At 32.5% G+C, this 14201-nt stretch overlaps 1 protein-coding gene across 21 annotated transcripts; it reads right to left on the bottom strand.

Moving 5' to 3' along the window:
- Positions 1-4597: 4597 nt before the first annotated feature.
- Positions 4598-13694, bottom strand: up (Troponin T, skeletal muscle). Of its 21 annotated transcripts, none has more exons than XM_071890488.1 (11): positions 13512-13613; positions 13321-13436; positions 12915-12976; positions 11482-11532; positions 9744-9779; positions 9095-9476; positions 8810-9031; positions 7968-8038; positions 6324-6426; positions 5785-5863; positions 4598-5185 (listed from the first exon to the last, which is right to left on the bottom strand). In XM_071890488.1, exons 3-11 carry the CDS (start codon positions 12947-12949, stop codon positions 4968-4970), a joined length of 1197 nt encoding a protein of 398 aa, XP_071746589.1. In that variant the 5' UTR covers positions 12950-12976; positions 13321-13436; positions 13512-13613; the 3' UTR covers positions 4598-4967. The 21 variants fall into 21 exon arrangements, with proteins under 21 accessions (XP_071746589.1, XP_071746585.1, XP_071746581.1 ...); XM_071890484.1 differs by lacking the exon at positions 7968-8038 and adding an exon at positions 7407-7477 and having other exon boundaries at positions 13512-13601; XM_071890480.1 differs by lacking the exon at positions 5785-5863 and adding an exon at positions 6106-6184 and having other exon boundaries at positions 13512-13596.
- Between the last annotated feature and the right edge of the window lie 507 nt (positions 13695-14201).

Genomic DNA, 14201 nt, shown 5'->3' with positions numbered 1-14201 from the left:
CATGACAGCTAAGCTGTTCTCCTCCCAAACATTCTTCAAATTGTCAGGGTTAACACGTTAATTTTGGGATGACGTTTTTCTGAAAATACCGACAGGTTTTACTACTATTTGTATAATGTATATTCTTTAATTATTTATTTAATTCTTTTCTAGGTTATAAAAAAAAATAGCGCCCTCCAAAATTAAGGAATTTTTACTTTTTACAAGAAAATGTAACATTATAAATGTACATATTTAAAATTTAATTAAATTTCATTTCTCTCAACAGGTATATCATCTATGACCATTTTCAAAGAGATTGGTTGGAGCTGCACTACTGTTTATTGTGCCAAGGAAATATTCACCGCCACCGGGAGTGAAAAGAAGAGGATGGCAAAGCAATAAACCGGGCCCAGTTGATGAGAAAGTATAAGTCTTTTTTGAAGAGGAACGCCATCCGCAACGTCTAGAATGGCATTGCTGCAAAATCACAGAAGATGACAACGAGACATCTTATCTCTGACCAGAACAAGCTGAGAAGGTTGGAGAGAGCAAAGAAGGTTTTAAATTTTCTCAAGACCAATAAAAATTCGGGCAAAGTTTTGAAATTTCAGATAAAAATATTTTGACAGTTGATGCCACTGTGAATATGCTCAACAGTCACCACAACCCAACATACAAACAATGTTTCAATTTCAGTGCAACATGTCTCCAAAACAAAAAATCCCTCTGGAACCATGTTCTTAGGCGTTGTGACCAGCACAGGCAAAGTCTGTCCGGCGATTTTTGCAGAGAGGAAGGAACGACTCAATGTGGATGCTTAGATCGAACATTTGGATAAGAAAGTGTTACCTTGGGCCAGACAAAAGTTCGGGGACAACTTTTTTTTCACTCAAGACGTAGCTCCCTGTCATCATGCAGCTAAGACTTCCTGAGAGTCAACTTTCCGTACTTTAAGGACCTTAAAATGTGTTTGACCTCATTTTCATTGGTCTACTCTATGTAGGTGCATCTGGAGGAGAGTGTGTGTAATACTCCATAAGAAGGAGTCTACTCGAGTTTGACTAAAGTCAAGGTGTGCAAGGGATTTAGGGCTCATATTGAAGCAAGTATTAGAGAGCTGAGGGCTCTCATTTCGAATTAAAGTTGGTCCAAGGACTATTTTAAGATTATTTTGTTTAATAAATTTCCTCAAAAATCTATCGTTTAAATTTTACTCTTGATAAATTGAAAATAAGAAACTCTCAAACAGTAGATAAGATCAACTCGTATTTAAATTTATATATATTAATTTTATTATGCATTCTTATAGATCAATTTACACCAAAGATACGCGATAATTCTTCTTTTAGAGGGAAATGATAATACACAACGACTGATTAAATAATGAACAAAAAAGAAGAAATGCACACTTAGCTTTTCCTTTACACACATTCCCTCTTTATGTATAAGTTTGCCCACGCGCTATACTTTCTCTTTTCATCTCGAAATTGGAGACAGGGATAGTGAAAAGTTGAAATTCAACGATTGCACCTTTCAATAATAATGAAATAATTTCGCAATAGCTAATCGCCTATTAGAGTAGGAGTAGTGGAATTTCGACATTTTTGATTTATCTGGAAAATTAACACTTTGGAGGATCTTAAACAAGATGGAAGGTCTCATTATGTAGAGGAGGTGATGAGTTGTCTCTTATTGAGTATTAAGGGAGAGGGATTGAGAGACTCGGACTCGATCCATTGGACTGAGGGATTAAGCTTCCCTTAATTTATTGGTTAATTCTTTGTTATTAAAAGGTTGTGATAATTGAATTTCAACATTCTGCTGTCACTTTTTCCAATTTTGAGATATAAAGATAAATAATGATCTGTAGGGTAACTTATACAGTGTACCCAAAATAACTACTACCTCGGCATTTTTTGTTTTGTTATTAGTAGTCAAAAAAGTATCGAAATACCGATACCCATTTTTGTAGCGAAAACGTTATGCAAAAATATATTAACATAATCAGAAACAAGAGTCCGAAATATGTATGCTTCAATGACACTCGTACAATATTATAGTTGAGCCGTCAACATAATATTTCTATCAACAAATTATTCTTATAAATCCTTTGGGTGTGTTCGAAAATTGCACTTAGGTACAGTAGCCAAAATTGATAAAGTAAAAAAATAAATAATTGTGATTTTCTCCTTTTCTTGATTTTTTCAAGATTATTTTACTGTTGACGCCCACATATACAATTCATATGTATATTTTACAGATCTAAATAAACAATGACTCAGGTTGAAGTCATATTTTGTATTGAAGAATTGGCGCCTATCTTATTATTATAAGAAATAAATTTGAAGAAAGTCCAACTATTTCATTCTTTCTCTTTTTTTAGCAGAAAAAAAAGAAGTTTATATTCTAAGTCTATCTTATGTTCTTTGAGGTTTTTTGTAGGTCGTGTGCATAATTAGGTCATACTAACTACTAATATGTATGTGTAACGATCAATCATAAAAATCCAGTGGAGGATGGGCAATTAAAAAAAACACGAAAATCCACATGGTAACCCTGACAATTTGAAGAATGTTTTGGAGGAGAGAAAGAATAATATTCATAACCCTTCATTAGATCAGCTACAATCAGCTGTGATAAGAGAGGAAGGAGAAAAGGATATAAACAAGGACATTTGCTAAAAGCACTCCGATGTCAATTCCCAATTCTACTCTGAGTCCAACTAGGACTTACAATTATAACTCTGTAACTAATCCTCAAGGTTACACTCCGTCTTTCATGAGCACACACGCACGTTCAAATAGGCTTTGAGTATAATTGAATCACTTAAGGAAAGAATTTTCACTACTAAGGAATTAAGTAATAATGACAAACGCTAAGGAAAAGAAAATTCCTTCTTTATACTACCAATTACAAATGAACTGGCCAGATAAAAAACACGCCGGATATTGGTCATGGTAATAATAATTGATTGGATTTAACTTATTTAGGAATCAAGACTGCTTGCCCGTTCAGTTCAGTACTGTATATCGGTCCATGATGACGTCCCTCAACTTAACGAAAATTAATCAGTTCTATACCTAACACTCTTAAGGACTGATAGGGCCGGTATTAAGACTTGTCTGGACCGAATAAATAAGGGCTGACACTACACCATCACTCCATAATATAGGTACATGCTGCGCAAAATATCACTAATCTATTAATTTTGATGGATGATTTTTTAAATTCAAAAATGAACTGACCAATGGATTCCTTTATGAATATTATTTAATATTCCATAAAGCTCCCTATAGCTGCAATAATACCTGCCCAAAAAGTTGTCTGAAACGTCAAACAACTACACGTCCCTTGATTCCTCGCTAAACTCCTATTTATCATTAAGGATCATAGGATTTGACTGGACCAAATAAACAAGGACCGACCCAACCCTCTACTTATCCGTGTTCTGTAATTGGATTGGTTTAATTACTCAAATGGGCTCTTTTTAAGCATTGAATAATTAATTCATTGGGTGATTTGACTAACTAACTAGTACCAACTGATTTTTGACCTTTCTGAAAGGTTGTGAGATATTAACTTGAAGTAGGAGTATTTTTGTGTAGAAAGCTGTGCCTTTCTACACAAAAGCTACGCATTTCAACACCATGTGTTTTTTTTGTATGAATATCAAATTTGACAAATAAAATTTTAGCAAAGTAAAATTAAACTAAGTTTTACAAAGTTTATTTGAAAGAGTCTAAATGTCTAAAAATTTTTTTCATTTGAACTTTTGTTTCAATCATTTCGACAAAATTTTAATAGAAAGACACAATTTTGAGTCCGGAAAATTGTGATAGAAAGACATAATTTTGAGTTCGGAAAATTGTGATAGAAAGAAAAATTAATTGACAAACAACTTTTACTTTTCTACAAATTTGACAGCAAGCTTTATAGCATGGGTCTGACCTCAGAATCGAACTCATGCACAGTGACTTCAAGAAAATAACTTCTACTGGAGAGCGTTGTCCACTATACTATGTGGATAAAGAGTTGGAAAAATAATAAAAACATTACCCATTACAACAGCTGCTTTCTCTGTAATCATGACGTAATTATTCCTACTCAATAAATTGATATATGTATAATGTTTTAAGAATTGCAGAAATTATTAATGATAAGTTTCTTTTATTCGTGACTGGTTCTCTTATAAAAGATAAAATGTATTTTTCTTTCCTTTTGTTTTTGACAAATAAATGATGATATAAAATATATTTCCCTTTTTTTTATTTTACATTCAATTCCTTCCCCTCCATGATTGAAACAGATCAGAACAGGAGGTGGTGTTCTTCAAATTCAAATGATGGATGTTCTTTTGGGCCTAGGGAATTTGAAGAGAGTCTCTGAGAAGTAAAAAAAGATGGATGAGGAAGGAATATATTATTATATTTTTACCCTTGGAAAAAAGACTATAAATTTGTCCCATAATTATAATTAATATTAATATTCGTTTCTATTTAGTACAAAAAAAATATAATTTTTTTTAATTATATAAAAAGTTGATTTTTTCTTTAATAATAATATCTTCTGTCAAAATAATGATTTTGATGAAAAAGTCTAAATATGCCACCCATGATAAGAGATGGATTTTTTGTTTATTATTATTATTAATAAAGTGTATTTATAAGATTTAAAAAAAAAAAGATGTCATAGATAGGAGTATTCTGTAGTTGACTGACTTTGTCGTCGTTGTCGTCATCGAAGTAGTAGTTGTAGGGTGGTGTGTAGAATATATATTACAAAAACATAAAACGTTTATGAAATTTGCAAAGAAATGATGATTCATTTGTTGTTGTAAAAATACAAAAAAAAAATAGCCTGTCATTTCTTCATTTGAATCCCCCACATTGCGCCGACAATATTTTACAACAGAAGAATAATAATTGAGAAAAAAGGATTGGAGTGTTGAGATTTGTGTAAGAAGTGTCAAAAAGTGGAATTTTAGTTTATTCCTCCTCTTCTTCTTCTTCTTCCTCTTCTTCCTCCTCTTCTTCTTCCTCTTCTTCTTCCTCTTCTTCTTCCTCTTCTTCTTCTTCCTCTTCTTCTTCCTCTTCCTCGTCTTCAATTGCTGGAGCATCTGCTGCACCCTCCTCATCGTCTTCAGGAGACTCCGGGTCTCCGGGCTTTTTGCCTGGGCGTTCGCCGAACCATTTTGGAAGCTTGGCTATAAATAACAAAATGATACCAAATCAATATCAAATAAGCCTTCCATTTGTGTAAAAAACCGTCTTCAAACAAAAACACACATCCTCACACACACACACACACACACAATGGAAATGCCATCTGTATACATGCATAAATACAACATAGATAAAGAAATATGCACATCGAGACTTCAGCTGACAATAAGAATCAGTGACGGGATATATTTGTTTTTACATTGACTGGTTATGAATTTCATTCAACATGGGAAAGGATATTACATCAAGACTGACTCTGATGGTATAATGTAAATACAAATCAACATCTGAATCTGAAAACTTTATAGAACATTTTCAATGACGCGATATTTCGAATCATTATTTAAGGGGGCATGAATTGACTACTACTTTATACTATAATCAAAGTGATATGTATAGGTTCATATACTATATAATATAACAAGGCAATTGGGTAATGAAGTGAAAAGGCTCATTGCCAAGGATATTTCTATTCATTTTCATTTACTAAAGCCTTACTATAATGCAGTGCATTTCCTTTTTCGTCTCTCTGAATGTATTTCTTTATGACGTATATGTAGATATATATATATAAACTCACACTTGGATCTCTTGACCCAATCCTCGTGCTTTTCCCTCCAGTCTTTTTCGAGGACTTCGGAATATAATACTATCCAACCCTTTAATTTGTTAAAGAAAAAAAAAGAAAAAAAAACACAAATAGATTTGGTTAAATCAGTGTATGGGATATGGGGGATGTGTCCTGATTATGTCTTAATGTTATCAGGTCATGGATTTAACAGTAGAAATTAAAATAGGGCCCTTTATTGTATAGATTGTCTCGTAAAATCAAAAAGGACCCAAAACACCTCCGAAAAAAAGGAAAAAAAAAACTCATTGATTGAAGGAGGCTTTCACTCACACTTGGGTCTCTTTTGCCATTCGTCGTACTTCTCCTTCCATAATTGTTGCAAATGTTCTGCTCTTACGACTTCCCATCCCTTGTATTAAGGATATTTAAATAAAATGAGTCAATTGCTATTACAAATATATTTTGAAAAGGTGTCATTCGCAATTTGAAATTGACGAATTTGGATGGGAGGGAGAATATTAATAAAGTGTTGGAATAATAATACTTACGCCTTCGTAGAGCTTTCTTCTGTCTTCGTAGGTTCTGGTGTCAGTTCTACGTTCGTATTTGGAATACATGCGAATTTTTGGTGGATATTTACCCGTGAGAGCCCTAAGCAAATAAAGCAATTAGACAGGGAACATAGAGTGAAGTAATAAGCATTTTTTGTTTCTTTGTTTTTTGGAGTTAGGAAAGGAATGAGTTAAAAAAATAGATTGGAGGCAGGAAGAACACTCTGGGTTAATTAAGTATGATTATGATTGGAGTTACTATTAATGCAGCACACATTAGACACACAAAACATTATTAATTAAAGCGGGTAATTTAGGAGCAAACTCTGGGGGTTGTATATATGAATATTAATTTGAATGAATTAATATAATCTTTAGATTTTTTTTTTCCATTATGAAATAAATCCAGTGATTTTTTTGTCTTTTGAAAGGGGGGTTTGTGTTTAATTGTGTCAATAATTAATTATTATTGCATAGTTTGTACTGAAAAAAATAATTCGCAAACGTTTTTGTTTCGTTTTTATATACTCGTATGTATATATTTCTTTGCATTGAATGTTGAAAAAAAGATGGGATAAAACAACCTACATATAAAATCAATCAATTGATTTTTATTGTATATCTCGTCTTGTATGTATATAACTTGCCAAATGATGCAAAAAATAGGTGTATGTATGTAAATTCTATTATATTTGTATATGGAGGAAATCAAACTCGAATCCATTGACAAAAAAAAGTAGGCCCAGTCCGCAGATTATATTGTATAACGGATATTTTATTCTGGGATCAGGTTCCTCAATTGATGAAGGGGTTCTTTGTTACATAACTAAACTCAATCCCTTCATTAATATTTATATATGCATATATAATACAACAAACTGTACTCTCATATTTATGTGTGATATAATGATTTAAGGTATTGCTTCAAAATTCATGACAAAATATCCGTATATATACATATTGTGGGACCACATCATGAAGTGAATAAATGTATATGAAGGTTTGTTGCTTATATATATAGATAGATAGATATCAGAGAGGGTGTTTGTTTAAAGTTTGCTTGCCAATTTGATGACTTACTCTGGGTCTAAACCTTTCTTCATTGCCTTGTGTCTCAGCTGTTGCTTTTGTCTTTCCTTCAATTCTTTTAGCTGGAAAGAGGTTTTTTTGCCAAATGTTTAAAAATGTTGTATCTCATTATATTATATTTTATATATTATAACAGGTTATTAAATGATGTGGAATTAATAACCCCTGTCCTTCGACATTCCTCCCTACTCCCTCATATCAAACATTGATTCATTCAAATAAAAACATTATTGTAAATGGTGTTTTACCGAATAATACTTTTCTATATACTGTTTTTGTGATAATATGACGATGATGGCTTAGAGTTAACATTGTATTATGATTATTTATGATTAACTGGGAGGATTGTGTTTTAAATGGGCATTGAAGAATTAAGAGTATTTAAAAATGAGAAGAGAAAAATAACATTGTTTATTGTGTGATTTAATCAATCAAAAAAATTAAAGTTACGAAAATCTTAATATTATTTGTGTATATGTGTGAAAAGGTGGACTCAAAAAGATAAATAATTAATTCATTATTATGTATAACAAAGTGAATTGCAATTCTTACTCAGGATCCAAGCCCTTCTTCATAGCTTTCTGTCTGAGCTGTTGTTTCTGCCTTTCCTTGAGCTCTTTAAGCTAAAATAGAGGGGGGTAGTTATATCATTGTTTTGCTTGGTAGATGGATAGAGATTCATGTCTGTTGATATTTGATCATGATAGCCAACGAGGTCACTATCATGTCACGTGTGTATGTATGACATAAACTCTTGTTTGAGTATCTCATTTTTAGAAAAATGAGACACTCAAAAATAATTAGAAAGCAAGAACGAACGAACGAACGAACGAAAAAATGAAAGAAAACGACTATTTGTTGGAGTGCCTAAAGCACCAAAAGAAGAAGTAGTAATGGTAGTAATGTAAATCATAATTCGTTAAAAATAATTTAAAAAAAGAACAAAATAAAGCCCCAGGAATGGAAATCCTTCCTGGTTTGTTTGTCCTTCATCCTAAGATGAACTATTGGTATAAATAAAATACAAAAACTATTCGTCTTCTTCTCCTGCTGAGTGTTTTGTCTTCCAAATCTAATCTACGAAAACTTACTCAGGATCAAGACCCAGCTTAATGGCTTTTTGTTTGTTCTGAAGTCTTTGCCTCTCTTTGAGCTCTTTTAACTGAAAATGAGTGGTTGTTCACATTTGATATATGTAGGTAGGTGTAAAATTTAGAATGGAAATCATTTCTTTTGTTTGGCTTCATGTAATATGTATTACATCAATTCTTGCTCGTTTGAGTCCAAGAATTTTTTAACTCATGTAGTTCTGCCAACCTACCATTTCATTTCCTCATCATTTTTTTTAAATAAGGGTTTTTTTATAAATGAGAAATAAATAAAAAAGGTCTTACATCGTAGTCCTGTCTCTTTTGTCTCTCTTCCAAGTCATACTTTTCAGTCTCCAAGCGGACAATGGTATCCCAAAGCTCAGAGGCCTTGGATCTCATAACATCAGAGTCCATCGCATCAAGGTCCAAAGGTTTAATACGAATGGAGAGGGAAATCTTTTTCTCCTCTTCCAATTGCTCTTTGGTCTTGGTCATTTCACGACGGGCATCTTGAACATTTCCAAGCTACAAAATTGGAGAGAGTATTACAATATTTCTTTAAATATCCTTGAGTAGTATTGGTCTTACTCCTCCTCCATCGGATTTCTTGGAAACGCCCTTTCCACCTCCTTGACCAGAAGCTTGTTGTTTTTCCTTTTGAGCCTGCATCATGGCTTGGCGTTTCTTCTCAGCCTCTTCCAAACGCTTGCGTTTTTCATCAGCTTCTTTAGCCTTTTTGTCAGCCTCTTCCTTGCGAAGACGCTCTTCTTCTTCCTTCTTTTGTTGAGCCAATTTCTTTTCTTGTTCAGCACGGATCTCTTTCCGCTTGGCTTGCTTTTCCTTGAGACGTTTTAATTCTTCTTCTTCCTTGGAGCGTTGTTTTCTCCATTCGTTGATGTATTCTTTAAGCTGTTCGTCAAGTTCTCCCTTTTTGGCTTCTTGACGAGCCTTAAGGAAGTTTCCATCCCCCCTTTATCACGAAGAGTGAATGGAATGACATTATAAACATTTGTGGTTCAAAAATATGTATTTAAAAAAAAAAAAAAAGAAGTCCCCTCTCGTCCAAAAATAAAATAAAAGGACTAAAGAGGACAATGCTATGACGGAAGCGGTCTCAAATGCTTCTTAAAGAAATGCTTAGACCCTTTCCATCTCAATAAATAAATATATATATAGCTTTCCCCCTTAAACTTATTTTCTTTAAATTTAAATAATAATTATAAAATCAAGTACTCACTCGTCTCGGGATATTTCGGATCTCACTGACTTTTTCCTAATTTGATGGTTGGTAAAAAATAAACAGAATGAATTTTACTACATAATTTGTAGATATGAATCATTTATTATTAAAAAAAAAGAGTATTTGTTGTGCGCCTCTAAGTTTTTTGTTTTAATGAAGATCATGCAGAAATAATGCTGTTTGAGAGTAAGCCAAGCCATACGAAGGAGAACGAGTCGTTATTACACAATACAGACATATATGTTAGAGTGATCAGCATCCTGCACCTGGGCGTCACAGTGACTTCATGAAATATCCGGTGGTTTTTGTGGATCAAAAAGTGCATGCTCAAATTAAATTAAAATAACGAAATGCAAAAATAATATTTTTTTAATAAAAAAATGTAGGATCCATTTTTTTTTTAAAACAAAATTACTACTCATTTATTCTTAAATTTATTAATATCAAAGTTTTAAACTATTTTGTAAAAGAGCCGTTGATTTTTACAGATCAAATAAATGATCTTGATATGAAAATCCTTTGGAAGTAAAAATTTAAAAAAATTCTGGAAAAATTATTTATTCTTAAATTTATTAATATCAAAGTCTCATTTCCTCTTTACACAGAACCAATTTAGTGTGTCCTCTTTTTTGGACATGAATATGTGGTCACCCTAATATTGATGTGAATATTGGCTAAATTGTGCTGAGCGTTAGTGCTGGTAAGAGTGGTCTTACTAATACTTTCCTCCTCATTTTGAAAATTCTAAGGGTTATGGGTGAAAGGAGCACTAAAGTTTATCATGACATTAATTCTATTATATCACACAGCCTTTTCTCACTAAAAGAAACTGGGGAAAAAGGCCCAAAATCAGTTGGTAGCAGTTAGCCCATCCCTCCCAACTAGGAAATCCTTATTCAATTTCTAATGGGAATTGTTCACAACTTAGGTAACAAGATCTGTTTCTAATTCAACCAATCAACGTTCAGAACACTGATTAGGAGAAAAGAAGCAGAAAATGGGGCAGCTGACTACAAAATATACTCTGTATTTTTTGTGTGCGGAGTAATGCCGATTTATAAGCTTTATTCCCAATAATTATTGAATACTAATTCCATAGTTGGAAAGGATTGGCTAACTATCAACTTATCTTGGGCCTTTTCCCCTGTTTTTGTTTTTTGAGGAAGGGATGCGTGATACAGTAAAGGAAGTAGCAGTCCTTTTGCAACTTGTAAATATGTCGTTTCTCAAAGTGATCATATTTTGTAAGACAATTTATCCACCGTTGTTTGTTCTCTCGCCTCAATGTAGCCAATCTTTACATGATTTTTGTATTAGGAATACAAACATAATATATTTTATCTACGAACATAGAGGAAATAAATGAATAAATAGAGATGGAACACTTGTTATGGAAACAAAGGATCGCAGCAATCCCCTCGGCAAAGTCTAAGCATTGGTGGACTCATTAAGTGATTTGCATTCTACTTACTTCTTAGAGGTACTGCTTATTGATCCGAAAGAAGAATAAGTTCAATGTCATGCAAAAGAGAAAGATTATGAATAAATAAATAGTTCATGATATGATCTATGATTAATTAACAATAATATACTACACACACCAAAACAACTAAATAATAAAGAGCAAATTCATGCAGTGAAGCAAAACTATCTCTAAAAGTAAAGAGACACACAGCCAAATTTAGAACTCAAAATATTTTCTTTTGAAAAGAGTCGAAAAAGTCGTGTCACGTACTCGGAGAGCTGAACAGTCTCTTCTTCTTCGTACTCCTCTTCATATTCTTCACTTCAATCACACGGGATATAAGAAAAAATTAAACATATCATTAGTCAAAAGGATTCTCCATGTCTCAAAAAGGAGAGAGCCTTCAACCCTCATACTCATCCATGGATACATATAACATATATTTATTACGTATAAAATCAGATTAATACTGGGACATGAGTGTTATTTAATCAATATACATATTTGTTTGTTTACGAAATGATCCAGAGAAATGCAACTCCCTCAATAAGGATTTTATCTAATAAATTTGTTATTTGTAAATTTAAAAATTGTATTTGGGGCGCAAGGAAAATTAATTATGTTGCGCCATTAAACTACATATATACTGTGGCATCATCTTGTGGATAATATATCTATTTTTTAATTTGCCCATGTCTCATTATTAATAAAAAAAAACTGCCAAAAAAAGAGAAGCTTCCCATTCTTTTATTTTTGTTGGATCAAATTCTTAAATTTGGGGCTCATCAAGACAAATCAAACTAGAAATATGTTTTTTCTCGTATATTGAGTTTGGATTTGTATTCTTTGACGAATTATTTTCGTCAATTTCTATCAGCCAACTATTTTGACTAATCCTTTGGTTGATTTGCAAAGAGCCCTTAAAGTAGTATCAAAAAATAATCATTCCAATTAAATGAATTAAAAATTGATTGAGCTTATTTGGAAAGACCAAATCGGGGTCAAATTAAGTTTTATAAATTAAATGAAGGTTCTGTACTACAGGTAACCTCTTGGGTATCTTAAATCATTCCATAAATTTAAGTTATAAACCCTATAATTGAGCAAATATTGGCATGTATGAAGGTATAAAGTAATTTCATTTTCTTGAATTTTGTTCAAAATAGTTTTTATGTTCACTCATCCCTTATATATATATATATATGTAGCCATGTTTAAGATGTGTATAGATAGTTATATATATATATAGGTATATAATTGAATGACTTTCACATCGATTTTTTTTTTTTTGGCAAATGTTCAAAAAATAAGCAACTTTTATAAAGATCATAGAAAAAAAAACAAAAAACTCTATTTATATCATCATCAAATTTCATTTCCAAATGAATTGAGTTGATAGCACACATCAAAAAAATTAATTAATTAATTAATCAATAAATATTTTTTTTCTTGACTACATACGTGGAGGTTCTGTTTGAGTCCCCATGTAAAAAAATAAATAATATAATAATAAATCGTTAGTCTTGAATCACTTTGTCATGTTTGAAGTCTGCTACATCTAATTTAATAGTTTTTGAATGTTTCTATATAATTTCCATAAAAAAGGGGAAGATTTTTTAAAAGTATTTTTTTAAATCCCTAATTGAAGGGCTTTTCCATTAGGGCTAATTGTAATGAGTAATTAAAATTAATAATTAACTTACACTTCCTCTTCTTCATAGTATTCCTCGTCAGACATGATGACAATTTGATCGTAAGCTCACGTCTGAAATCAGAGAATAATGGATTGTTGCATTAGATGGATCTGTTAACACTCTATGTATTAATAATTATTTTATCATGAAGATTTGTTTAATTAGAAAGGAAAGTCTGTTTCGTGCCAAATTTTATTTTGTACATTAGTGTTGTGAAAGACCTCTCCTCTTCGTATCTTCGCTAATTCTTCATTTGTGAGGAAAGGGGATTAAAAGAAATCACCTATACGTTACCCCCTTGTCTTTTGAAACAAATGTATATAATTTTTTAAGAAAGGTACAAGTTCAAAGCTGTCCTTTCTTCAAACATGCAGAGAAGCTATCACAAAAGGAGTTTTGAATGATGAATAATTACTTATTAGAGAAGAAGGCAATTCACAACAATAAAAATAATTCACTATAATATTTTGAAGTTGAGAGATTCAATGATCAAGGAATCAAAGACTGATCCCCTTAGATAATTGATGTAAACTAAGAAATGAACAAACAGAGTGAGACAGCTCAAACAATAGAGATTTGAAAGAGATTGAGAATCAAAAAATATACTTTTGAAAGATGTGTAAACTATGTGCGTTGATAGTTTGACTTACACGAAAACAAAACTCTACGGAGGATGACTCTCGATGTCAGAGAACCGACTCAATTTATGCTACAATTTTTAGGGTCTTTGTCGTCTCGGTTTGTCCTCCAAAAAGTCCGGCAGCAGCACCCACTCACCTTGAGGCAGAGCGTGCGCTTAAAGGATATTTCTATACATATGATCTAGAGGGTCGGATCCTATGACAAGGTGCCTAGTTAGGAGAATAAGTAGGAGGTAGAAAGCTTGGATCATCGCTCTAATGCGGATTTATTTTTGGATTCCTTCTTTCCTATGAGTCGATGTATATGTACAAGAATATGAAAAAGAAAGTGGTGAACAGCTGCCTGTCTACACCCAGAGGTGGTGGCGGTGGAGAAAGTCGGTGGCAAGGGTTTCACTCACTTTCTACCCCTCAGATCTATACACATCGGCACACATATACTAGCTAAATACATATTAATACATATTATATACTTGGAATGGAGAAGAAGTGGGGTTTGTCCTACATAAATAAATCTCCTCCTCTAAGATATACGTGTCCTAATAATATACTCTCATTAATGAACTAAGGGTATCCTGCTTCTCTTTTCTCTTTGGGCACCCTGCCGGAGAGCTTCTTGACATTTCCAACATATATTTACTTGCTTCCTCCTTCC

The sequence above is a fragment of the Lepeophtheirus salmonis genome, chromosome 8 (assembly GCF_016086655.4).
Source record: "Lepeophtheirus salmonis chromosome 8, UVic_Lsal_1.4, whole genome shotgun sequence".
NCBI lineage: Eukaryota > Metazoa > Arthropoda > Copepoda > Siphonostomatoida > Caligidae > Lepeophtheirus > Lepeophtheirus salmonis.
This window is presented reverse-complemented; position numbering and strand designations above follow the sequence as displayed.